Source organism: Chroicocephalus ridibundus, chromosome Z (assembly GCF_963924245.1).
Source record: "Chroicocephalus ridibundus chromosome Z, bChrRid1.1, whole genome shotgun sequence".
Taxonomy (NCBI): Eukaryota; Metazoa; Chordata; class Aves; order Charadriiformes; family Laridae; genus Chroicocephalus; species Chroicocephalus ridibundus.
Genome location: NC_086316.1, coordinates 24,411,601 through 24,436,290, shown reverse-complemented (window position 1 = coordinate 24,436,290; position 24,690 = coordinate 24,411,601). Strand labels below are relative to the sequence as shown.

The 24,690-nt window shown below is 34.3% G+C and overlaps 1 protein-coding gene across 1 annotated transcript in view; it reads left to right on the top strand.

Moving 5' to 3' along the window:
• Positions 1-24,690, top strand: part of MAN2A1 (mannosidase alpha class 2A member 1) — a 117,001-nt gene that overhangs the window by 45,847 nt on the left and 46,464 nt on the right. The window contains exons 9-12 of the mRNA XM_063320103.1: positions 314-516; positions 5,965-6,150; positions 8,080-8,194; positions 11,128-11,195. Of these exons, the coding sequence (XP_063176173.1) occupies positions 314-516; positions 5,965-6,150; positions 8,080-8,194; positions 11,128-11,195 (572 nt within the window). The remainder of the gene's footprint in view (positions 1-313; positions 517-5,964; positions 6,151-8,079; positions 8,195-11,127; positions 11,196-24,690) is intronic.

The window sequence follows — 24,690 nt, the reverse complement described above, 5'->3', positions numbered from 1 at the left end:
GCTTGTCCTCATAGGAGAGGTGTACCATCTCTCTGATCTTTTTTGTGGCTCTCCTCTGGACCTGGTGCAACAAGTCCATGTCTTCCTTGTACTGAGTTGAAATAAAGTTGAAATGCTTTTGGAAGAGTTATTCAGCTTGTCTGAAAAGTGTGCAGGGAAACTTTAAAGCTCTTTAGGATAGGATTTGCGCTACAATTCTGCTGAAAGACTGGCATGTTTCTGAAACGTATATGAAACCAAGCATATTAATTATCTTCATATGTCTAAATAAAGAAAAAGGAACTATGTTATAGTAATTTTAATTTTCATTCAGGCCCAGTTTGGAACCTTATCAGATTACTTTGAAGCTCTGCGCAAAGAAAGCAATTTGGGTGAAAAGAGCAGCAATTCATTTTTCCCTGTTTTAAGTGGAGACTTCTTCACCTATGCAGACAGAGATCATCATTACTGGAGTGGATATTTTACATCGCGACCCTTCTATAAACGACTGGATAGAGTTCTGGAATCCTACTTACGGTAAATACTGCCATCCAGTAAATTCATAACATATGTCTTGGCACACAGAAGAGATGAGTGTATGTATAAGTACTCCAAATCTGTTGGGCAGATGGAAAAGTGATTTCAAAATGCACAGTTTAAGTCTACTTACAATAAGGATAGCCTAAATGGCCCTCAAATATAGTTCTTGTTATAAGGATTAGTTGATCTATCTGTTTTTTTAGTAAATTGAGAGAAATTCTTGGAAAATACTGTTCAAGTGATCAGCAAGGCTTGATTCTGTGAAAAATAGCAAGTAGTATGCTTTTTATTTTTGGATCAGATTTGAGTAGCTGTCAGATCAATTGGTCATTATAGCTATACTGTGAACTCTTAGAGAGAAATACAAAGGTGTCAATTTTCCAAGGGTTGTTAGATAGAGGTGAGAAGTAGTAAGGAATATTGTGTGCCAAGTGATCTCAGTTTGTAAGGTACTGCTCTGCTGAAAAGTGTTTGCACCTTTACAGAAAAAGTTACTGCTGAATTTTTGAATTTTTATAATGGAGTATTTAAGTGGTTCTCCCATGTAGCAGCTGTAGATAAGACACACTGTATTTTAAAGCTCCAGAAAGAACTCTGGGGCAAATGCATGTGATGTAAACCCTGGACGTTTCATCTATTGCCAAAACTTGGAGACTAGGTTTCCAAAAGATTACTCTTCCAAGTATCCTTAGTCAAAGGACGCTTTTTGTCTTTTGGAAGGACCCTTTAAAATATACCTATATTCGTGCTTCTATATGCTGTTCAGACCTTTTTGTGCTAGAGAAGAACTTCTGTAAAGCTGAGAAATCCTTCCTTAAGGATTTCTTACAGTTATGGTTTTTTTGTGTTGTAATGGCTGCTGCAGTAGTGGAGAGAGCAAGAGAGGTGTGGAAAGTAGTGTTTTGGGAGCATGGAAAGCAGCAGTTTGGAGGCAGATATAAGTACCTTTCAGAAGAGAAACCTCCGTATCTAGAAGAATTTGTTTTCCTTCTGACAAGGAATCAAGTCTTTACTCTGGTACAATGGAGGTTTTGCAAACTTGGGACGTAGCTACTCTGTGATCCGTAGTATGTTTTTCTCGTAATAAAAGTGGCTTTTTCTAGCCTTCTCTCTGCACTCTATGAATACAGAGTATGAGACCTGGGGAAATCAAGAACCTAAATGAAGAACAAATGAAAGCAATAGACTCAGAAATGTGTAAGGAGAAGTGAGATCAAGGGCCTGAGAACAGAACGGTGTTAGGGAAGAGACAAGGTAATGTAACTTTGAAGGCATCACATTGAAACTTTTCTCCTTGGTGCTCACAAATGGGAAAGCAGGGATGAAAGAAGCCAAAGACTGTCAGGAAGAAGAAGAAAAATAAGACCAATGCTTAGAGGAATGACAAAAAGCAAGGCTAGGATCCCTTTGGCAGAAGAATGTAAAAATAATATATTCAGGAGAAGTTATTAGAGCAGTGACTTATTCAGTGTTTTAATCAGAACTTTGGAATGTTAAAAGTGTTATGCTTAACTTATGTACAAAACCAAGAATGTTAGAAAATTAGAAAGAGGGCATTTATAAGGCTAACAGTAATTAGGAATTTTGACAGCTATTCAGAAATAGTTTACAAATAGATTATCAAGCATCGCTAGGAATATGATTTTCTTAGAAGCATTTTATTTTTTACTTGCTGTATTGACATTATAAATACTAATTAGCTCTGTTCTTATTAGCTTGTTTATCGTAAGAATCTTTGCTTTTCAGTGAAAACAACCTTGTTTAATACTGCTGTTGGGAAATATAGAATGTATAGAAAGATGGTGTCTTTGTAAATTGAATTCCCTATTGAATTGTTTTTCATACTTTTGCCTAAATTCCTTTCTGTTCATTAAAATGCACCAAGATTTAATTTTCTTTTAGCTTTATCATAGCCTATTCTCTCAAAATTTTTAAGTATGTTTACTTTATTGTACTGTACATTTTTCTGTTTTTAATTACTTACATTGCATAAAACTTAGTATTAATTGCTTGCAAGTTTCTTTGTAGTATTTACAACTTTACACTCTTAAAAGATTCCTTCACATAAGGATTTCAATTACCTTTAACTCATGAAAACTGCTAGTCTTACATGTAAAGAATCTCTGAAAGAAAACTAAACCTTCAGTCTTATGAATTAAAACAAATCACATTTCTAAAAATGTACCTGTGAAGTTTTTCATCCTTCATTATCCTCTTTGAATACCGTGCAAGAACAAAATGTATAGAAGTGTTCTTGTCAGTTTAGTATCAGGTTTTTTGGCAGTTGTGCTTTCAGAGACCTGGAGGATCTTCAAGGCTGGCATATTAGCAGAATTAGGGGGTTTGTCTTTTATTTTTTTATTTTCTTTAGAGTCAGAAGAAATATGTTATGATCATATTTAATCAATAACACCCTCATCCCACCCTTGTGATTAAATTTTCCATAGTTCTTTTTGAGCTAAGTTCTTTCTATCTATCTAGTGTTCATATGTATGTGTATACATGTAGGGGAATGAACCATGAACAGGAGATAAATATGTGTGCGTGTATTCTTTACCAAGGATGAATGCTTTTAAGTTCCAGCAGTATCAGGATTAAGAAGTACTTCGCTGCTACTTAATAGCCAGGAAACTGTTCAGCCTCAGGACCTGCTATGATGGCTGGCCATTTAAGCCAGAAAAACAGTTGGTTGGATGGGTTTTTCCTGTTTTTAAAAAACTTTTTGGTTTGTGCATTAAAGTACATGAAAGTTTAAGGATTTTGTAATGGAGATTGACATCACTGCTAATTTGAGACATAACTGATTTTTTTAATCCTAAGTGAGAGGTGGATGGATGGATCAAAGTAGTTTGAAGGGTGATGAAATCAGTGACCAGAAGTTTTTTTAATGTAGTAATTGGAAGATGCAAAGAACAATAGTGTAGTTGGGGGTAAGTTAGGAATGCATTCTGTGATTTCATTCTTTACAGATGTAATCGGGGGAAAATTATGATTAGTCTGCAAAAGAGATCGTTGCAGTAATTCCAAAGCAGAAGAAGAGCTGCAGTGATATTTCTAGCTGTACAGACGGATAGATAAGACCACATGTTGAGAGTTCAGAAACTCTTGTAGAAATCATTTATTATTTATGTAAATTGCCTATAAAGTATACCTAAATGTAACCTAGTGTAGACTTTGAGCAATCAGTGAAGGAAATTTTGGTTTATTTGCAGTGTCCCATTAGGTAGAGATACAGTTACAAATTACACCAAAGTAGATAATCTGGGGTAACTACTTCAGGTGATCTGCAGTAGTTTGAAATAGAGGTGAGAAAACCAAGGCTTTTTACAGCTTTTGTAGAAAGGTATTACGGAGAGGTAAATGTTTACTTATAAGATGAAGTGTTCTCTAATACAGTGTTTCTTGTGGTTTCACTTCTGAGTGTCTTTCATCTTTGAGACCATTGAACAATTCTATTATTTAGAATAATATTGTGACTTGAAAGGAAAATTCTGCATCTAAAAGACTGATGTATTGAAGGGATCTGTAAAACAAAATCAGTTGTTTTTCTGAAAGTCAAAAGAGTTTTGAGTGCTCCTTATAGACAAAATGGATTTAAAGTGAAGTTCTGGAAGCAGTATGAACTCAGAATATATTTACTATACAACTTCATTTTAATGTTATTTCTTTTGCTTTAAGGTTGTTACCTTGTTTACATATAATGGACTTCCCTATTTAACAAAAAAAAATGGAGGTGGATTGTGGGGAGGGAAATCAAACCTGTATTTTGAGGACTAGAATTTTTTGTGTTCTCTACTTGACAGTTGGGTCAGTGTTTAGTGGCTAAGTCAAATTTTACAAAAAACAGTAAAACACTTTCAGACAAGGCTTATCCACTAAATGAATGTGAATCGGATGCCATTTTAACTAAAATGTACTTGTTTTCATTTAAAGTTAAGCTGTAATAGAACAAAGTAGGAGGAATGCATAGATGTATGAATTTATACTACGGAACATTAAAATCACAGCCATTAAGCTTAAGTGCACTAGTAATAAAAAAAGGAATTACAACTTTTAGCTCCTTGATTTTGTGCGTAGCTTCTGAGCAGTTATGTTACCTGTAAGAGCAAAATCTCACCCTATTCCTCAAATATTGACAATATGAAAGTGAATTGATCTGTTATATGTACAGCGTACATTTCAGTTTAGTTTGACGCATGCTACTTGCAGTTTTTACATAATTGTCAACTATGTGATGCACAAAGAGAAAGAGATCAAGCTGAATCCATTTATGAATACATTTATTTTTCATGTTAACAGTTAATAGCACTCCACAGTCTGAAAACCCAAGTTGAGAATTATTTTAAAATTTGTTGTTGTACCTAGTTTAAATTTGAACACATGCACTCACTGACAGTTTGGGTAAGTATAAGAGTTAACATATTTTCCCTTTTTAAATCTTTTTTTTTTTTTTCTTTATATGCTTAGAAGTTAGTTTTACGTTTGTTTCAAGAACATGCTATTTTGCTTTTTTTTGTTTTTTATAACATTAACCTGTATCTTCTTGATTTCTTTAAACACATGAGAAACCTTGATTAAGATCAAATAAAGTTTGAAAAAGAATCTGACACTTATCAGACTTAGAAAAACAGAACTGTAACATTTTAGGATAAGGAGATAACAAAAAAAGTTAACAAATGATTTCCCAGAATTTCTACAGGCATCTTGTTAGTCAGATACTCATAATGACTGGCAATTATAGTTTGTTTTGTTTTAGTTTTGTTGTTTGGGGGTTTTTTTTTGTAAAATAAATTTAGATTCTCATAAATCAAGTGAGAACCTGATGGCAATATTTTAGTGCTAGGCTTTTGTATAAGAAGGAGAGAAGGGCTCTGCATCTGGTTCAGTCTAAGGGTCTTTGAATCCAATGTTCTCACCATTCAGGTGAATGTTTAGTGAGCAGCTGCCTACGTCTTTAGAAGTTATTTTTGGTTAGAGTACAAATGGCAGAATAGATATTATATAGAGTGTACAGATTAATGTATTTATTTTAAGATAATTTTATTTGTTTAATAAGTTGCTTTTTGAAATGGGAATTGTATGCCTCCTGTAATGCAGGCTATCATTGCTGTATCATTTGAGTTCAGCTCTGTATACCTCACACATTTGTGAAAATGCTATGGTACTTTGTACTGTCTTATTTTTGTTCTCAAGCTATGTTTTCCATCACTGAAAACTTGCAGGAAGCTTACAAGATGCAAAACTAGTGACGATCAAATGCAGCAGTGATTTTTAACTGTTTGAAGCTAGAAACAGGCCAAAAAGTACAAGATTAAGGTTTAAAGAACCCGTGGAACTAGGCATGAGGAAAGATGTAAAAACATTGGTATCTTCTTCATATAAAATGTGTGTTGTTTTTTGGTTTTTAAACCTATATAAATATTTGATTCTTCTCTGCAATTCCAGAGCAGCTGAAATCCTCTACTCCTTGGCTTTGGTACAGTCCAGCAAATCTGAGAAAATGGGTCTATTTCCTTCAGTGGATAACTATAAATTGCTGACAGAAGCTAGGAGGAACCTTGGACTCTTTCAGCATCATGATGCTATTACAGGAACGTCTAAAGATTGGGTAGTTGTGGATTATGGCACTAGGTAATTTATTATGACTATATAAACTTAAATCTTATTTTCCCTTTACCTTTTTTAAAACACAGGTATTTATTTTAGACATGCAGATTTGCTAGAGCTAGCAACATACTCAGTACTCAAAGTGTAGTGGTGCTGTAGATAAGAAGTGGATTTGATTACCCATGCTCTTCATTTATGAAATATTTTTTAATCCTCTGAAGTAAGAATTTGATGTCCAAACAAACTTTCTGAGGTTTCAAAAGAAGCTAGGTAGACATCATGCCGAGAGTTCTTTATTAACAGGGCTATTATTTTCTGCAGTAGCTATTGTATAGGAGAACACTTTGTATCTGCCTGTGCTAAGCAATGATCAAGAGACATGCTAATTTAGGCATATATTCCTTGGAAAGTCCCACACCCTCTGTAACCTGCCTTTCTTCAATGTGGGAAATCTTTTTCATATTGCCAAACTTTACTTAATTTGTCTGTTGTTCTGTATTGATGTTTGCCGTGGTTTAACCCCAGACAGCAGCTAGTACCATGCAGCCGCTTTCACGGTTCTGCCCCTTCCTCCCCCAGAGGGAGAAAAGGAGTGGAAAGTAAAGGGAAAAAAACCTCGTGGGTTGAAATAAAGGCAGTTTAATAGAACAGTAACAGAAAAATGAAAATAACAATAATAATAATAGCAGTAAAAGAATATATAAGATAAAGTAATACAACGCAAGTCACTCTCACCACCTGGTGAACTGGTTTCCCAGCTCATCCCGAGCAGTGATCTGTGGATTCCTTCCTCCTGGCCAACCCTCATTTATATATTAAGCATGATGCCTATGTTGTGGAATATTCCATTGGCCATTCCATTGTTCTGTGTACACGCCTTCTCAGCTTCTATGGGAAGCTGAAAAAAGTTGTTGATTAATATAAACATCACCTAGCAAGAACTTAACCAATATGCATTATTGACATTCCTTTCATACCAAATTGAAAATACAGCAGCCACTAGAAAGACAACTACCTCTATCCCAGCTGAAACCAGGACACTGTTATATCTGGTGGGTAGTTATTTTCTCAGTATTGATCAATTAGTCTACTAGCAACTTTGTGGAATTTTATATGTGTATGTCTGTGTATGCAGATACATGCTTTAATTATGCATTTGTTCAGAAAATTGTTACATACTGGGATGTTAAACACTAGTACATTTGATTAATTGGGGTAGATGGTTGATGGCAGAGCATGTCCATTAAATAAGTTTTTTTTTAAATGCCTCTCGAATACTCTTTTTTGGTTTAAACTACTGCATTCATGACAAGTATTTTTAAGTTCCATAAATTTGTTAATTTCTTATCTATTAAAGCACAGGTATAATCAAGGTGTGAACATGTGCAATGCATTTGGTTATGAGAGAGTAAAATAAAGGCTTTTTTCACTTTGCAAATAAAATTACACAGCACTCTGTATATAAGAATTTGGAAACCTTGTGTCAGTTGAAGCAATGGAAATAACGATAATTTAAATTTTTGTGCTTCTGATTGTTTTTCTAATACTGCTTAAAGGCAGACTGACTTGACTTTGTGACCAGCATTTCAGGTTGTCCCCACTATAGATACTGGAAATCAAACATAGAAAGCATAAACTTTCCTAAGATTAGTATTTTGAAAAAGTACTTGTTATTTTGAGGGTATACATTTTGTAGCTTAACAGTGGGGTGGAGATGTACCTCATTTTCAGTATGCAAGGTAGGAATATAATGAAATTCAGAATATGTCTGCATTTTGCAGTCTAGTCACTTATTTCAACTAGCTGTTGTTAATTTCATGCTATATTGATATTAAAAATTACATTTATTTTTTTATAACTCATAGTTTTGAGTTCTTTAATGTTTTTAAATTTCGATTATCACATCAAATAAAAACAACTGAAAACTAACTAAGACTTTAAATTTTTTAACAGGCTTTTCCATTCAATAATGAACTTGAAGAAAGTGATAATTGACTCCGCTCATATTCTTATCCTAAAGGATAAAGGTGCTTATAATTATGACACATCAACTCCATTCCTGAAAATGGTGAGCTATCTTTCTTGATTTTCTCCAAAAATAAAATGTGAACCATGCAGTTTCAATACAGTTTAAGTGGTCTGCTAAAAGTCAGAATGAAATTTGCTGCTAATACTTGCTCAAAACCTGCTGCTTATCATTGTTCCTATTAATTGAAGATATTGGAAAGTAAAAAGTGAAAACTTCAGTAGTTAATGCTGAAAAAACACCACATACCTAAATTAAATAGGCTTATTTTGTTCCACTTCGTGAATCACATAGTAAAGCCAGGTGTTCTAATTTTCTTATGGGCATGAATTTGTTGTTGACTTCAGTGACATGTGTATGATAAATGAATACAGAATGGTATGCAGTCCTCTAATTTGACTTCACCTTATTACTTAACAAATGTAGGAAGTTGAAAATTTCCATCCTGAAATAAACCTAAGCTAAATTTGCAAGACCAGGTCTAGACATGACCTTGTGCTTTTTTCCTTAGCTGAAATTATTTGAAACAGGATCTACTGATGGTAAAGTCAGCAACAGATCCCCACATATCATTTTGTGACCCATTTTTCAGTGAAGAGCACCTTGAAGAAACACGCTTGCTAATATTGTTCCGTTTAGTTTCTTCACTTTCTGAATGAAAACTTTCTGCTGTCATAGCTAGGTAGTCTTCGTAAGTCTACCTAAGTCCATAAACCTGGACTAGAGGGGAAACAAGATGCTTTCATTTCTTTGTGGATAAACATAGCAGGATTAATACAATTTTTATTATATGATTACCTCACATTTCTAATGTAACTAACATGACATGTATCGTGCTGGCTTAGATGTGCCAGGTGTATCATGTTTTGAATCTTCAGTCACATATATTTAAAAAAATAATGAATTATTAAAACAGTTCTTTATGCATTTTATGACTTTGATACTAATATATATGTGCATGATGCATATATGTGCCTGTGGTTGTGTGACAAAAATATGTCCTTTTTCTCCCGGTTGGAAAGGGTAACAAAGAGAATGTGCACCTTCATAAACTAAGAATCTTTGGAAGTTGTTCATGGGAGGAAGTTTTCATTTCTGCTCTGAATTATATTGGAGGATGTTGTGATGTTATATTTTGATAAACTTTCATTGTTCCTGTTCTTTATGAGTCTGGGTTAATACTAATGGATTGTAGAAGTACTAATTGCTGTTTAAACTGTATATTGCCTAGGAGCACACTAAGTCAAACCCACCATTATTACTACTGTGAAAGCAGAAATGAAAAAGAAAGCTCTTATTTCAATGAATTTATTATATCTATATAACACAGAAAGAAAAGATGATTAAAGAAGTAGATTATGATTTATCTATATCTTATACAGTAACTACAGCATATCATAAACCTAATATTCCCACAGTACTTTGTTTACCACAACAAAATGTTTTTAATGTGGGGAATGCTAATGGGAGAACTTAAGGATATTTACGAAAAACCTTTTGCAAACCTTGAGCAAGTAGAAAGTTCAGAGGCACTTGTTCTGAAATACTATCATGGTATTTTCGTGGCCGATGGAAGCTGACATCAATCATTGCTCAGAGATGGGCATCCAGAGTGAATGCTGAGAGACTTGAGAAAGACAATAGCTGTTTTTGATCTAACAGGCTTCATTTGTGTTTGCGGGGGTGAAGAAGGAAAAAAACACATGGTCAAAGGAACAGAGCAAGAGACTAGCAGCATTCCAGTAGGTAGTAGGTGCAACCAGGGTAAAATTGCTTCTTGAAGCTAGAAAAAAGGAAGCTGGAAAAGAGAAGGATGGAAAGATTACAGAATGACACCGCTTGCACTGTGTTTCTGCTATTCTTAATTATTAGTTACACACAAAAGCATCATGGTTTTCTCAGACGATAACTGAATACTTTGTATATCATGTGTAAGTTTTACAGACTCTACACTAGTAAACAAACAAAACCCAGATCTCTTGGAACACAACACACTGAAAAATGGAAGAAACCTAGAGATCCCTGAATGATCCAACCAACAGGATGAGATCCAATGTATAAAAGTAAAGCTATCCAACCATTGCACCATTCCTGTATATTAGTCTTATTTCTTTGAGTGTAGAAAGAAAAATTTCGTCTAAGTGGCAATAGTTGGATTTGAAAACCATGATTTTGAGGATGTTTTGGAGTGCCCTGAGGAACTAGGAGCTTTGTACTTCAGTTGCAAGGTCTATTGTTGTCACCATTATATGAGCCAATAGGAATGTAACAGTACATCAACAGGTTGGCTGTTCTTTTAATTAAAGAGTAACACAATAGTGACAGCAATGGCTTGTCACTACCTTTTCTCACTGGAATTGAGCCCTCAGTTGTATTGTGTTTAGGAAAAGAGAGAAACTAGTGAAAAATAAGAATTAACCAATATTGTGAAACAATTCTTCAAGTGGTTTATATCACATAAAAATCATAAATGCACATCCCAAAATATGTTTTTGAAAATTTTCTTTACATACAATATAAGGTAACAATGAGGTCTGTCAGAAAACTAAACTCTAAATTCTTGTGATAAATACACAGGAGCATAAGGTTTCAGAGAGTAGATTATAGCAAGAGAAAGTTAATAAAAATATGACAAGTATATGCAAAACTTCAAGGAAGTTGGTGATTATGATGTCTTTTATGCAAAAAATGAAAACATGGGGGTAACAATTTGGTAATGGTCTGGTAAGAGACGTTTAGTGAAAGCAAAGGTTTCTCAATGAATTGGTCAAAGTGAGCCCTTTTCTTTTGTCAGTCTGAAGTACTTAGTTTATACAGTTTTGTGGTTCATCGTCCTGTGTAACATGCTAGAACAGGTTTCTGTTTATGGTACAGCCATCATGGTTTTTTACTTCATAAAGTTCACATAATAGACAAAGCTCATATAATATATGTTTAAGTGTATTCCAAACAAATTCAAAGATGTTCTCTTGTAGGATGATGTTCAATCTTCCCAAGATTCTTTGCCACGTAAGACAGTTATAAAGCTGACATCACAACCAAGGTAAATAATTTATATATTACTTAGTTTCTGAGATTCTTTTAGCAATGTGTGTGTTTTCACTGCCTACTAGGTTTTTATGCCAATTCATTCCTTTTTAACTTTCAGTCAAAATAAAAGTAAAATTAAAAAAAAAATAAATGAATTAAAAAGGTAGTCTGGCATATTATGTTAATACTGGTATGTCTAGTATAAAGAGGACACAGCACTTTAAAACCATAGAAGTTTCTCACATACCACTAATTCAGCTGCAGCAAGTAAAGAGTCTGTTTACTAAGTGCTTTTAGAGCATTGTAATCCTTAGCAGTAGAAAATTCTAATTAAATGTAATTACAGCTTGCTCAACTAACACTGTGTGCAAAACCTTAGTTTTTATGAGGCCTAAAAATCACAATACATAAGTGTTGGATTGTCTTTAAAATTCAAGTAGAGGATAAACTAGGACTCTGTTTTGTCTTAACTCCAACTTTCCATTGTATTAAGAGGGCTTACTTCTTTATGTGTAGTTCCAGAGTATTCAGTTGAAACTGTCATTGGAGTATTAGTTGAAACTGTGTCATTCTGGTCTCCCCGTGAACATTCCGTATCCAACCTGAAAAAACTTAAACATCTGTTCAATGCTGACTAATCCACACCAAGTGAATAAACTGTATGGATATGAGAGCTGTTATGAGTGTAAATCAAGTAGTACCAAGGTTTTTGCTTACAGAAGAGAAGATTTAAGATCCATTTAAAAAGTAGTGAATGCTGTTTTTGCTGTTGTTAGTATTTAATTTCTCTAGTTCTAGCAAGTGGCAAGCTAATAAAACTTACATGCCTAATTCATGAAGGTGTCAGGCTATTCAGCAGACTAACTGCTGTTAAAAAATTCTAATCAGATTCTTTGAAAAAATGAGTGAAGTTTGGTCCTTGTGAGCTTTTTGGGGAAGCTGTCTTTTGTGCTCTGAAGTTAAATGTATATAATGTGTGTGTATATGTAGTTTTAATATAAGCTTGTTTCCAGAGCAGTCCTGTAGACACACATTTTTGCTAAGATAGGAGTTTTATTCTTGTATTGGAGTACTAGATAGGTGCTAATAGGTTATCTTAAACTTGTCCAAAATGGTCAAAAACTCAGGTGCCTAGCTATTTATTTAACTAAAATCTTTCAACTTTCTCAAAATGTCCCCTCAGATATCCTCACTAGGAGAGGACTGTATATATTGTACATAAACACTTGGCTGGAGGCAAGTTATATTATAGACATTCTTTCCGTTTGAGGATAGCTTTAATGCTTTTGCTTTCCTTGCCTAGGTTACTGTTGAAATTTTCCCCATGCCCCTTCCATCCCCTGATATGCCTTTTGTTTACATCTGCTGTTCCACTTATCTCTCTGCATAGTATGCTAAGTAAGTTTTTCCCTTTTTGGTGTTTATGCATTTCAGGCATTTGCTTTTTTTTTCCCCTCTTAGTAGTTCATTAAGTAGATATATATGTCAAGATTTTTTATTATAAAATTAATATTATCCTAGCAGCCTTTTGCTGCTGTTCTCCAAACTTTTCTTAACTTACTAAGAAGATGACATTGGTAGATAATTGCTAATTTTAACTTGTCTGGTATTGTGAAGGTACCATACAGTCATATAAGATGCAGTTCGTGTTCCAAAGACTGTGTAATAAGAATTATGGGAGATAGACTAAACAGGAGAAAAATGTGAGGGAGAAGGGGAGGAGAAAGATTACAAGAGAATATTGATATTGCTGCCTGAAAACCTATTTTTGTAATGACTTCCTGTTTGGAAACGCTTTCAAAGCAATGCTGAAGTGCACACTACATCATGTTTACTTTGTTGTTAAAATTTTCATTTGAGTATCTGTATGTTCAATTATTTTCTCTTATAAAAATGAGCATAGTCTTTCTAGGCTTTTAGCTTTATCTCTGGGTGTAGTCTGAATCTCCACTAACATTATTATTATTATTATTATTATTGTGAAAAGTAGTATGTAAGCTGAGACAGTAACTTTTGCTTAAATCTAGTATGTGAATATTATGACTGTGCATCTGAGTTTTCTAGGTAACCAGTAAAGATATGAAAAGTTCATTTCAGTAGAATCTTAAACTTAACTTGATAAATTTATCATTAAGGATTACTGTGCTTAAACTCCAGAGTTTGAAGCTTCTAAGACAGAAACTGATTTTTTCATTTCAAATTTTGAGGCATCAGCAGATTGAAAATACTGATTATCTTCAAAACTTTATTGCTTGGTTATCCTCTAGTCATAATAGTCTTTATTATTTATGTCTGGAGCATGAAATCTCTGGATTTCTTTCTGTTGATGTGTTCTAATATACCATTATGTGGGATAGAAATTAAGTCAATGTAACTGGCAAAGTGTTATTTTCCTTTAATTGACTGTTTAGGTTTTTGTAGTTTTGCATTTCCATGTCAAGATTTTTAAAAATAACTGTATTGTAAATTGATTATTCTTAAAAAAGTTTGGTTCATATCAGCTATAAATTTAGAGAAGCACTGCTGATGGGAAGCTCATAAGATAACGGATATTTTTATCTGATTAATTATTCAGTCATTTTCCTATTTTTTTCTTATTTTACTGAGTTGATACTGAATTTCAAATCTAACCTGCTTTTCAACAGGAAACAATTTCATAGTATGCTTTTGCCTCTCTCAAACAGCCTTCCTTTTCGATTTTTTTTTTTTTTTTTTTTTTTAGTTGTGTTCTCTTCACTGCTTGTGAAAGTTGTAGTCAGTAGTGCAAACTGATTGGACAGACTATACAGGAGAGCTAGTACAATTTGATTACATGGAAAAAAAGAAAAGAGGAAAAGAACCTATCTTTTCAGTAGTCATTGTTGTAGTACAAAGCAGCTCCAGATGGTTGTGTAGTGGCGAAGTATCTTTCAAACTGCTTCTAAGTAGGTACCACTTCTGATATATTTGACGTGGTTCCCCCACCCCCTCACCCCACCCTGCATTGGTTCTTTGTAGTGCTGTGTTGCCATCTTTTTATGAATCCGTAGTTTCATAAGAAAAGTAATGTGTTAATTTCAATGAAACAGGTATGTAGAGTATTTTAAATCTTATTGTGACTCTGCCTCCTTAGACGAACTAAGTGGTCTTTGATCAGGCTTTTAAGTACTGAAGTTATGGTGTATTTAATTATTATAACCCCCTTTTAACTGATAAATAGAGTTGCATGTTTTTTTAAAAAATGGTTACTTCCAGCTGAAAAACAAAGCTTTCACAAGTTAATATCCAACTAGATATGGAACTACTTTTACCTTGTTCTGAAATTAACAGTTATTACAGTGAGTCTTGGAAACAAAGCCCGTGAGTGTGCTGATAAAGTGGATGCTGCATCATACTTCTGCGAGAGCCCTGTCCTTTGATATAATCATTGTTTCTTGGGAATAGTCTGTCAGAGGTCATACTTCCCAATGGCAAAAGACTCACACTCACTGGACTTGGAGGGGGATGTGGGTTTGAACCTCACGCCATCCAGTTTAAGCTGTCAGCTGTTGATGAAGGGTGTGTTGATAAAGTGATTGGTAAGATTTCATAGCTATTTCCATCTACAGTGTTTCCCGAGACAGCATTGAAGGGGAATGTGATACATGACCAAATAACTGAATTGGCAGTCTGTACCAGCTTGGATTTTGTAGTAGTATTGTTTCGCACAACATGATGAACCTAGGAGTGAATGAGACACACTCTCCTCTCCTCCCTTTCCCCCCCTTTTTTTTATCTATTTCTGAACCTTCATGTACCTGGCTGTGGAGTTTCAGTCCTGAACTCCATTGCACCCTGCAAGCATGGTATAAGGCATCCCATCTGAACTGAAGATACTATGATATTGAAAGATTTTAAAAAATTATTTATTTGGGATTATTTCTAGTGCTAAACCAACAATACTTGTAATTTGCCCACAAGTTACTTTTGTTAGCTCATCGTGGAGGAATGGCATTATATCCTTCTTATCAAGCTACTTCAATAGCTTAGCAGACATTTTCCACTGGTTGAAACATTCAGGTTGCCTAGGGGATTAATTCTGGGTAGGATACACTGTAATCAATGATTCTTCAAAGATCTGTCAAAGGACCAAGCAGTTTAGTGACATCCACCTTATAAAAGAAAGTTTCATTTTTCCAAATTTGAGGATTCACAGTATTCTGGGCTATTATCCGTACTTCAGTATCTGTGAGCAAGTTTTGGCATAAGATTGTAATTAACAAACTTTTGACATAAGATGTGCTCATCCTGTTAGGTCCAAGATTTGTGGTCTTTTTTGAGAAAGAAAATGATGATTTACCATTAAGATTTTGCAAGTTGGTTACCTTTTCAAAAATTTGCTTGGCACATGAACCTACTGCTTTCTCAACACAGCACTATAATGTAGAAAATTGAAGTTAAGTTATTAAGTTTAATGCGTGATAAAGAATAATGTACAAAGGTCAAAAATTCTTGGCAGAGCAGTGTCTGTGTTAGTGTATTTTGTTGGAGATGACAGCAAGGATAACTTGCCTGAGAAGGAAACTCTGTTGGTGTGATATGCCAAAAGGGAGAGCTGTCCTGATGATGTGAAGAAATTGATTAAAGCTTCACACCAAAGAAACTGTATCTTTCTGAGTTTAGAAGGTGACTGGATTGGGGTAATGTTTTAATATTCTCATTTGGCAACTTTACCTTGGGGTGGTGGGGTTTTTTAATTTTTTTTTTTCACCTGTGTTGTCCATGTTGGGACAATCAGTCTAAGCAGTTGTCCAGCCTAACAATTGTACAAGCAGAGGGTGCTCTGACAGCATTTGACATTTTAATAATATACATTTTAATTACCTTTTATGCTTGCACAAGTTCTGAGGCATATGTATGTCTAGTTAAATACTGAAACAGTTAAAAAAACCCACAGTTGAAACAAGGGTATATTCAGTTGTCAATGAGGGGGAAAAATGTTTAAAGAAAACAAGAAAGAATACAGTAACATTTAAAATAAAGCCAAAAATATTTGTGGGGGTCCATATATTGTTAATAAGCACACTTGTTTCCCAGGGAGGAAAAAACCCACAAAAACCAAAACCAAGCCGACAGTTTTAGCTTTTTATTGGATGAAATAGTGATAGCAATATGCACAGCCTTGTTATGTTTTTGTTAAAGTGAAACCTCTGTATTAGTAACTCTAAGGGAGGTGGACAGGTTGAATGGTCGTGCAATCGAGCCTTAAGACTCTTTTCTTCTGTTAAGAAACAACACTTAATTAAGCACTTATATTCTCAGCACAGTAGTGCAAGAAGTTAAAAAAATGAGAAAACTCTTTGAAATTATATGTGAAGAGTCGCACTTTCAGTTTCCAATACCCTGGCAGCTTAAGCTGAAAATCAGCCTAATGATTTTTTAAAAATTACTTTAAAGTGTTAATCTCAGTGTTCAGCTGCCTGATCAATTTACTAGATTTCCCGTGACCTATAACTGCCATGAACATGTTCTGTTTGTAGTAAACTCAAGGTCATTTTGACTAAATTGAATGGGTATTTAAAAAGCAGTCTCTCACTTTGATTTTCATGATGGAGGAGCAGTTGCAAAGGCAATCAAATGCTTGGCTGACACAGGGTAACTCAGGCATCTGAATCCTGAAACATCAGTTACTGTGAACCTGAAATAAATATTTCAGTAAAAGTCATTCTGGCAATAGTGGTGACAAAATGAACAAAACAAAAACCAGGATACATTCATTCTGTTGTATGGGTGTACGTTAGCTGTGCAGCTATCTTTATGACCAAACCCAGCAAATTATGCATTGACAATGTCTAATAGGAGAGGATGCGAGGGGTGTGGAAGAGTTCACAGCACCTTGGTCTCTTAATTCCCACTCTTTTCTGTAAGGTCACAGCAGTTTTTCAGAGATTTCCATTTTTATTGTGTGTTTTCTACTACTTGTGTTAATTACACCACATGCAGGCTTATCTCAGAACTGCACTGGCAGTTGACTTCATTAAAAGTTTATGTGTGAACTCTGAAAACAAAACAACAAATAAGTTAAGGGATGAATGTCTGTTTTGATGTAAAGTGTAGCTCTTTAAAACCGAACAGTGGTTCATTTTTTTAGTTATTATAAATTTTCATTATTAAGAAGACAAAAGCAGCTTTGATTTGCAATTAATTGCACTCCAAAGCTTTCTGTGTAATTAATCTTTATTTTTCAAACTTCAGTTTTGACTGTCATGCTTCTGAATTCAAGTTGTTCTAAAATTTCTTAAATTTTGAACTTTTAATAATTACTTTTTCAGTGCATAAAAATTCTTATAAATCAAGCATTTTCAGTTTTTGGTCTGTCTTATTGTTGGTAAACCAATGATGGTCTGTTCTAAGTATTTTTGTTTACTGATTGTCTCTGAAATTACAGTTGCAAAATTAAACCAGTAAATAAGTTGGTACAATTTGTAGCATTTGTAGAATCTTTGCAGTTTCTCAAAACTACACAAATTTAGGATTTTCGGTTCAGTGCACAGTTTTTGTTGGGGTTTGCAGTACCAATGCAATCAGAGTGCTTCATTTGCTACATAAACTTAAACATTAAATGAAAAATCCCACAATTAGGTGTTACAAGTAAATTCTGGGTTTCTCTGAAAATGCTGTTTGTAATGGAAGTGTCATATGAAATATAGAAAGAATAGATTAACTAAACATACTTTGGGGGGAGGAAAAAAACTGTGTTTGTTTTTCAAAAACCAAAAAGTGATCATTATGAAGGAATATGCTAGTAAAGAACTGAATATAACTGAAATATACTGCATTGTATGCATGTATTTGTTGAAGCAGTTTTGGAAGTAGAAGATACACGTTTTCAGTATATTAGTATATTTGTGTATTATTTCTTTTTTTTTTTCCAGGCACTGGCCCCTTCAGCCTTTTTACTGGAGTTGCTTTGAGGCAATACTGTAGTTAGTCCAAGGCTCTCAAGGCACAGACTGAAGCGATATGGCATACTTAAAAGTCTTTCTGCTCTTCTGAACCAGATTTTTTTTCCCTTCTAAATGCAGATTTATAAAGCCTGCACTACAAGAGGAACAAGGAAAGGATTTTAGTGAAGGTACTTCCTGATCCTGAAAAAGTCAGGGGGCTTCAAGCCCATCTTGGACTTCAGAACACCTCACAACTTTGTGGTAAAAGAAAAATTTAAAATAGTGCCTTTGGACTTAATCCTTTTATCCTTAATTGGAGAGTAGTTATGTGCTCCAGATTAGGATATGTGTGCCACTACAATCCATCCAAATCATAGGAAGTATGTGTATCTGGCATATGTAGTAGGTACATAACATTTTAAAAGTCTTGTCTTAGGTTGATGTTGGTTTTTTGTGTTCTCAAAATTTATAGTTCTTGCTGTGCTGTTGTCTGTGTTTATCGTGAACGCTGTTTTCTTGAGGGTGTTCCATGGTTTGTTCTTGAGAAAGCCACACAAAGGTCCTGTTTCCTGTGAGAGTAGAGGGCTGGAATATGTGCCGATTGTCTGCCTAATTCTCTGCCTTTTGCATGAGTAATGGCTATTATAAAGATATATCTGTAGAGCTATGAAAAGAGAATTGATAGGAACGTATGTGAGTGAGTTCTTTTACCTTTATCAACGAATCTAAAGTTCGACTTTGGGTTTGTCATTAGGAAGGGCGTTCCTGGAGTGATTCAGAATTCTGAAATGTCAAGCTAAGATAATGGAACTTTTTTTTTAAGCACACTATCATTGCTTTTAATTATTTGTATGTTAATCAGAACTGTAAGCCAGCCACTACTTCTTTTAGAAGGAATGTCTAATTTTAACGTTATACCTTTGTTTCTATACTGTGCATTTAACTACTTCTTCAAATGCTGTTATAAACATAGCATAATTCTATTTTGTGTTGGTTGAAAAGCTACTGAGTTCTTGTGAATTTACTGATTTATTGATACTATCTCTTTTTTTAATTTCTTGATGTCACCAGTTTGATTTTATAATGAAAAGATGATCTGTGGATAATAGATACTGTTTCCACCTTGGTTTTTATACCTTATGAAAGCAACACAAATTTATATTGTGTGCTTGTAGTTTCAAGTTGAGATTTGATTTCTACTAATTCTTCTGTAGGATTTTTTTCATAAACTAGAAAAGATGTTTTATTTAGGAGGAGGCAAAAATCTTAATATTTGTTCATATATGATAATATTTGATTATATATATTTAAAATTAATATTCTACTCTATAATAAACAGTGTAATTGGATTATAAGAATTGGCGCTTAAATGTAAATTGATTTTTTTGTTTGTTTGTTTGTTACATCTGTTACAGTATTGGTAGTCACAAATTAGGATTTTTAAATTTACAAGAAGCTTAGCTGGATGTGATGCAGAGGACCATATTAGCATTATTTATCTTACCCAGTTAAGTAAGCTGAAAAATCTCCTTACGCTTTATCCACTCAATGAAAAGGCCCTTGAGAAGGTATCGGAATCTCCTTTTGGGAAGAACTTGCTTTTCTCTGACTACATAGAGGAGAACTGCTTGCTTAACTTGAATTTTTATTAAGCCACCCATATTCCCACTGCCCCAAACTTCACGTTTACCTTTGGCAGTGTATCTGAGACTGCAGCTCTGTAAGCATAAGGTTTTCCTTACACAAGACTTCTCTATTCAATTAAATGTCTAGGATTGTATAGTTATGAACTCTTAACATAAGTTTCAGCATCTACTATATCTTAGAGGAGGTGTACATTAAAGGTGTAGCAATTATTGAAACTAAATGTTGTAATACAATTAGGTGTGTTGATGCAATTTAAAGGACACCTTCACTGTAGTTTTGTTTGGTGCTTTGAGCTTAACTTGTTACAGCTTTTTCTGAAAGTTTATTCTCATAATATGCAGATTAAGTTTAAAAAAAAAAAACACTAACCCAAACAGGAATATTGAAGTACATCTGATCCCCTTTCTTTAAAACTAGAAAGTAAAAAATAAGACGTAGCGTCATGTTTTAATTCCACACTTTAATTTCTAGTCCATTTGTTGTAAATATATTTTTGCCAGTGCTACCTTCACTCAGTTAATAGACAGAATTGCTGGTTGCCTAGCAATGACTCAAATGGCCATTGCTAAATTTTGGATATCACATATTATTCATCTTATATCCTTGAGTATCCATCTGAACAGGGTGGAGTTTTTTGTGCAAAGTGAGGCCAAAAACAAAGAAGAAATTCTTCAGTTCTGATCATAAAATCACAAATTGTTTTCTATTTGTATCAGTCATGCTGATTGAGTAGAATGTAAATAGATTATAAAATTTGAAATCATACTGGGAACAAACACTCCATATAGGATTAAAATTTAAAAATATCTTAATAAAACGGAGCCAATGTTTCATAGTCAAAGAATGACGTGAAGCAGGCAAGTGGAAGTATTAAACACCACATGGAAAAATAATGTGGGGACTAACCTAGTAGACATCAGTGAAGCAGAAAAAGACAAGGCATTACAAAAGATCAAATTGAAAGAGTTACTTGTATGGTGTCAGAGACAATTTTGCTTTTGGATTATTTAAATGGAAGTTCTGTGTAAAATACAGTTGAAATAGTGTGCTATCACATCTCTGTGTGATGAAGGCTGCATCAAAAATATGGTATATAGTTTTAGAAAGCATACTTCAGGAGATGAGACTTTGAGAAGGCTTGAACAGTATAAACTGTTTTGGAAGTTTTCAAGAATAGTGGTTAAAGCATTTGTCAAAGCTTGTCCTACTGAATTCTCCATCTGGGTAAGAGGTCAAACTACAGCAACCTTCTAGTCCTCTGGGTTTTTTATTAATATATAGATTTGCCTTTTGACTTTTGAGAGTCATAATAACCCAGTATATTTTGCAGTACTGAGCATGGCCTAAGGCTATAGGCTAGTGTGTTTTGTATATACTGTCTTTTATTTGACCAACTGGAATAAATGAGAAAAGTGGGCAGGTTTAAGGCATACAAGACCTTCCAGTGACCTGAAACGTTACCTGATGTTTGTATGAGAGCTAGTTGCTCTAATGAGAACTGCTGTCCCTAATGCACAAGCGCTGCATTTTGTGTTCAGTTTGTCGTACAGGCAAAAATAATTTCCTGTTTAGGATAAAAAGGGGTTTTTTTTCTTCTGACAAGCATTATTTTGGCACTTGGCAGATCTGCTATAAAAGGAAAAGTGTTTCTGTATCACTTCTGATAAAAGAGCTGTCTCAGTGCTGGGTATTTTAACTGTTTTACACATTAAATGTTTGCAAAGTAATACATTTATTTTATGGTTTTTTACTGTGGGTAGGTGGCTTTCTGATGAAGTGCAAAATGTTGAGTAAACTAATAATTATTTACATTAGTAACAACAGATCAGTTTTCTATAGGAATGCACAGGTCAAGATATGTCCTAATACTGGAAAATTCTGGATTTTCCCTCTACCTGGCCCACCCCTCCCCCACCCATAAGTAGCATATATACTATGGGTATGTATCCAGTTATATTTATAAAAGAAATGTCCTGAATCCCTAACATTGTAGTTCTGTAAATTAGTGGGTATGGCTTGATATAAAAGTGTATTTCCCCTTCTGGGAAAAAAACAGACTCTGATGCACAATTATTCCATCTTATGGGTATTACTATTTTTGCTTCCTTTCTGAATATGAACTAGGAAGAAAATTATTTTTGTATTATTGGACAACTATCCATGCATATGTCTTCAAAAATACATTCAAAAATTCCTCAGGGGTTTATGGACTTTTTAACTAAAAATTAACAGACAATTGGTTTCCACATTCTTTGTTTTCTATTTTTTGGTAGGGTTTGCCACTGTTAAAAGAAAGTTGTGAGCCAGATGTCTTTGACACACAGAGGCTTGGTGTTCAGTGTTTTGAATAACATGTATTAGAAAAAGTATAATTTTGGTGAAATCAGGAGAACTTTTTACATTTCAGAAATAAATACCCATGTGACAGAGTGGGAAATGAGGATGGTTTTAAAAAATACCTGCAGAGTCAAATTTTCTTTAAAACAAGCATGGATCAGACTTGAATACCTTTGGAAAGTGGATTGGTCACATGGTTTTCATGCAGTAGATTTTGAATGACTGTCCAAAACTTTCTCCATTACCTAACTTTCTTCCTAAATATATTTTGAATTGGATTTAAAGGTGTCTTGAAATGCTGTGAAACATATAGTTTCTAAAACTCAATTTAGTAACTGATAGAAGAGTTGTAGAAAAAGCATTAATCTGCTGTTAAGGAGAGTGTCGCGATCATGAGCCTGTATAGTTGGCTTTTGATTAGTCATGTTCCTAAAGGAATATTAAGAACATGGCTTGAGATATTAGAAGATGTCTAATTTTTGTAGAACCAGAGGAGCAGCATGACCAGATGATTTCAGATGATATCCTGAATCCCTGTTTTCAAAAAACTGAAGTTGATTAAAGGACACTTCAAGTTGTATATGTGGCATTTACATGGCATTTATTTTAAGAGCAATGATGTTGTAGACTCTTTCCATCTTTAGTAATTCATAGCAGAAATGAATGCAAACTAGGACAGATACGTAAAAAAGTGGATATGGGGATCTGTACTTAAAATGTCACTTTAGTCATACTTTTGACTAAGGAGGCCTTGACTCTTACGTGAGAGACCATAAGAGCTTTGAACAGAACTAAGTAACTTGATATAACTTTTTGGTTTTTAACTTAGTGTTTTGAGTAAATAACTCTGGAGAGTATTTCTTCTTAAGAAAAAGGGATTGTTGTGGTTAGTTTTTGTTCAAAGTTTTTTCCCATGGTCCTCTAAAGCAAGGAAAGAGCTTCTTAAATAACACGAGAGTAAAACTGAGGAAACTAAGTGTCTATTAACATGTTTTCTTGGGCTTCAATGCAAGAATCATTGAGGTCTTTTCATCAGAGATGTTGTACATGTTTGCAGTTTTGCTTTTTTTCACCACTTAGTGATTTTCTAGCTTAGCCTCTAGAATAGGCGAGGGAAAGAAACTAACCAGCTTTGAAGGTGCTGTTCACATAACTTTGCATTGAAATCATCCGTATGTGCCCAGAGGACTGGTTCTGATGAGTTATAATGGGAAATTCTCTCATCTGTCTGTGCAGGTTTGTCAGAGAGCTTCCAGTAAAATTGATCAGTCTGAGCTAGAGTGCCTGAAAGAACTGGTTGTCAAAGCAAACTTGAATAAAGATTCTCCACTGAGCAATGCAAGCTGTTGTCCTAAGCTGTCATGAGTCCAAGTGTCTTGAAGAGGTGGTCTTCTGAATAATCCTTTGTAACTTGATGATCCTCTGACTTTTACTAGTAATGAGTTCTAGTTTCTCATGCTAGTTGAAGGCATTGCTTGTGAAGACAGCACTGAATGAACTTTAGAAGAAAATGGTGTATGTGTTGCAGGTGTTACCAGTAAATGTGTCTATGTATCAATATATATGTATGCCCATATGTTTATGCACATCAGTGGAAAAAAAAAGAACAGTGGTCTGAAATACTGTAACTTTTCAGTTTAAGAAACAAAATTTGCAATAGCATTCTTCGAGGAAACCAGGAAGTTGTTAAAGATCTGTATCAGCTTTATTCACATTTTGCCTGTGAATATAGCTACACCGGTTTACGTGTTTTCTTGATAATTTAGTAAAGAAAGTATTTGAAATAAGAATGGGGGGAAATAGGGGGTGACTTTTTTCAGCTTTGGCTGAGAATGTTCCACAGCAAATTAAATTTTTACTACAGGAAAGACTAGTCAAAATATTCCTTGATGCTTGGACGTATGCGAATATTAGAAGGGTTTATTAATGGCATATGGTAGGCTATATAGGGAAAATGAATAAAAAGTACTTGTTCTAGGTTTCAGAGACCCAAAAAAGTATGGGGTAAAAAAATTCAAGGTATATCTTTCCAAAAGTGTCTGAAAAGCAGGTGGCAGGATTTGCTTTTCTGAAATTGCAAATATTTGCACATCAGAGATGCGTCCAATTTAGGATTAAGAGCTCAAATGTGCACCTGTTTCTCATTTTTTTTGAGGGGCTGAGAGCAGTTTACTCCTGCTTCCAGTGCACAGATGGAATATGTGGTCTCTGTGTGAGTAAACTGGCCGTGGTTTTAGCTGTAGAAAGTTACATGATTTCCTTTTGTTTCAATACAGTTTATATTAAAATAGTTTCAGAATTCTTTGGTTTCTTGAGTAAGTGAAAGAAATGATGGCTGACACTTGGCCATAGTGGTGTTTCTAAAGTAAAATATTTCAGGTAAAATTTTTCATCTGAATTTTACCAGTAGTCATTAAAAACCCTCCCCCTTTATTTGGACAATATGTGAGCTTTTGTAGTTTTCTCGGTGCTGCTGCCAAAGACCAGTGATCTGAAAAATGAAAGGAAAATAATTGCTTGCTGCTTCTGAAAGACAGTAATTTAATTTTTTTTCCTTAAAATCTGGAATAGAAAACTTTTAAATATTGTCAAGTTGGTTCTCTGTGTAATGTAACCACA